Genomic DNA, 2457 nt, shown 5'->3' with positions numbered 1-2457 from the left:
CACACACACACACACACGGTAAGGGTTCCCCCCCACCCCACACACATACTCTCTGCGATCCTAGAGACAGGGCGCCTTGCGCGGCATGGTGAGGGTCCCTACCCTCGGCGGGGTGGGCGACCGCCTCCCCAGGCGCACTGGCAGGGGGATGGCATCCCTAAAGGAGAACCAGGCCTCGCCTCGGCATGGCCTGGAAGGATGACAGCATGGCAGACTCGGCCAGCGGCCAGCGGTCCGAGAGCCCGAGCAACGTTGGAAGCAGGGACAGGTGAAGGGGACAAGAAAGCAAGGCAGACGCCCCAGATCCTGCCGCTCCCCGGCCCCGCCCCTCCTGGCTGCGTGCGCGCAGCCCCGCCCCTGCCCCTGCCCCTGTCCCAACCTCAGCCCCACCCGGCCCGACTGCGCGTGTGTGGCCCTGCCTACGGCCCCGCCCTCTCTCGGGACGGGCTGCGTGCGCACTGCCCCTCTGTCTTGCCAGTGCGCACGCGTGGCCGCGGCCCCGCCCCCGTTCCCCCGGCGCTCGGAGCCCGAGTCCGCGGGAAGATGGCGGCTCCGCTTATCCCCCTCTCCCAGCAGGTACGGGCCGGGTGGGCCTGGGGGCGGCGCTGGGGTGCGGGGCGCGAGGCGGGCGCCGCGGCGAGGCTGAGGCGCGAGGAGACTCAGCCGGGCGGCGGCGGGGGCGGCTCGTGCTGAAGGGCTCGAACGGGCTGGCGGGCAGGCGGCCCTGAAGGTGACAGGCCGGGGCCCGGGGCCTCCAGTGCCCAAGCGACTCTCCCGGGCAGCGGCGACGCGAGGAGGGGCGCGGCGCGTGTCGTCTCCGCCCAGGGCTCGGACCCTGCGGCTGCCGAAGCTCCCAGGCCGGGGACCCGCGGGGTCGCTGGGCAGCATCCCAGAGAGGTGGGCGAGGGGAGCGAGCGTTTCTGTACGCACGGCGGCCAGGCGAGTCTTTGTCTCCCACCTGTCCTGGCGCCCTGGCGCGCAGGGTCCCTGCGGGGTGCAGGTAGAGCCTCGCCGGAGCCCGGACCCGTCAGCAGCAGCGCGATCCCAGACTCATCCCTGCCTCCCTGGGGAGCTGCTTCCGCCACCCCTGCACCGGGCGCAGATCGCACTTCTCCGGGCGCCTTTCTGTGTCCTCAAATTCGCCTGATGCGCTTACGAAGGGACAGTATCGGTAGCGCGACACGGACGTGCAAAAAAGAGCCATGCGCAGGCAGCTCTGCTATTTGGGAGGGACTTTCATTCATTCATTTTCTATCCATCCCTCAAACGTGCGTTGGGTCAGGTGCTGGAAGTGCTGCATTCATCCAGACAGACAAGGTCGCTGCTCTCCTGGAGGTGACACTCGTGAGAACTAGAAACTACCTGTGTCCTGCTAATCACAGCTGCCTTTATTTGCTGAACACCTGTGTTGTGCAAAGCACCATGTAAGCACTTCGCTAGAATGATCTAGCACAGCATAGTGATTAATAGTGAGGACACAGGGTCAGGTCATGTGTTCACGTTTTGGCTCCAGCCCCTATTTCTCTGTGTCTGTGGTAGAACCTCTTAGCCCTTCTCCATCAGTTGCTTCCTTCGGAAAATGGAGATAGAAAAATGTGTTGGGATTATGTGAAAATTAAACATGTGAAACAGCGCTTAGAGCAGTGCCTAGCATAGGAGAGGCACTCAGCGATCCTCTAATTACTGTCATTTAATCTCTGCCAGATTTGGACATTTGGGAGTAGAGACCACAGCAAGTAAGAATTCCAAACCCAAAGAGAGCTGATAGGCCGGTTGCATGGTTGCATGAGACTGGTTAGCTGATCCAAGGAGAGAGAAGTGCACAGCTAGCCTATTTGCAACACTGTCACTAAATTAACAGTGCTAAAACCCAGTAGTTATTCATTAGCAAGTTCTTGTTACAGACATGAAAGTGCTCTGTAAACTGTTAATTGTCCTACAGATAGTAGTATTATTAATAGCTAACTGCTACAGTTTAGAGTATATGGGGAGGGGGAAATTTACCTAAGATCATTTGATGAGAAAGCACTAAGCACTCCGCAGTTTGGGAGGCGTGGATCTTTCTAAAATTTCCTAATTTTTTTTTTTCTTTTTTGAGATGGATTCTTGCTCTGCTACCCAGGGTGGAGTACAGTGGTGTGATTTTAGCTCATTGCAACCTCTGTCTCCCAAGTTCAAGTGATTCTCCTGCCTCGTCCTCCTGATTAGCTGGGATTACAGGAACCTGCCACCAGCTAATTTTTGTAGTATAATCGGGGTTTCACCATGTTGACCAGGGTGGTCTTGAACTCCTGACCTCAAGTGATCCACCTACTTTGGCCTCCCAAAGTGTTGGGGTTACAGGTGTGAGCCACTGCGCCTGACCAGGTCACTGACTTCTAAACCTCTTCCTGTTACTTTCCCTGTACATTTATTGAATGAAGTCTTGGCCTGTTTTTTTTTTTTTTTTTTTTTTTT

The 2457-nt window shown here is 57.8% G+C and overlaps 1 protein-coding gene across 8 annotated transcripts in view; it reads left to right on the top strand.

The window, feature by feature from the left end:
- The first annotated feature begins 412 nt into the window (after positions 1-412).
- EPS15L1 (epidermal growth factor receptor pathway substrate 15 like 1) overlaps positions 413-2457 on the top strand; it is a 121143-nt gene continuing 119098 nt past the window's right edge. For 5 of the 8 annotated variants that reach the window (XM_017501177.2, XM_017501184.2, XM_017501178.2 and 2 more), the window contains exon 1: positions 413-576. In XM_017501177.2, coding sequence (XP_017356666.1) covers positions 544-576 — 33 coding nt within the window. In that variant the 5' untranslated portion in view covers positions 413-543. The remainder of the gene's footprint in view (positions 577-2457) is intronic. The other 3 variants (XM_017501186.1, XM_037728736.1, XM_017501182.2) reach the window with 3 other exon arrangements.

Source organism: Cebus imitator, unplaced genomic scaffold, assembly GCF_001604975.1.
Source record: "Cebus imitator isolate Cc_AM_T3 unplaced genomic scaffold, Cebus_imitator-1.0 Scaffold280, whole genome shotgun sequence".
NCBI lineage: Eukaryota > Metazoa > Chordata > Mammalia > Primates > Cebidae > Cebus > Cebus imitator.
The sequence above is the reverse complement of the archived record's forward strand: the minus strand, read 5'-3'. Positions and strand labels throughout refer to the sequence as shown.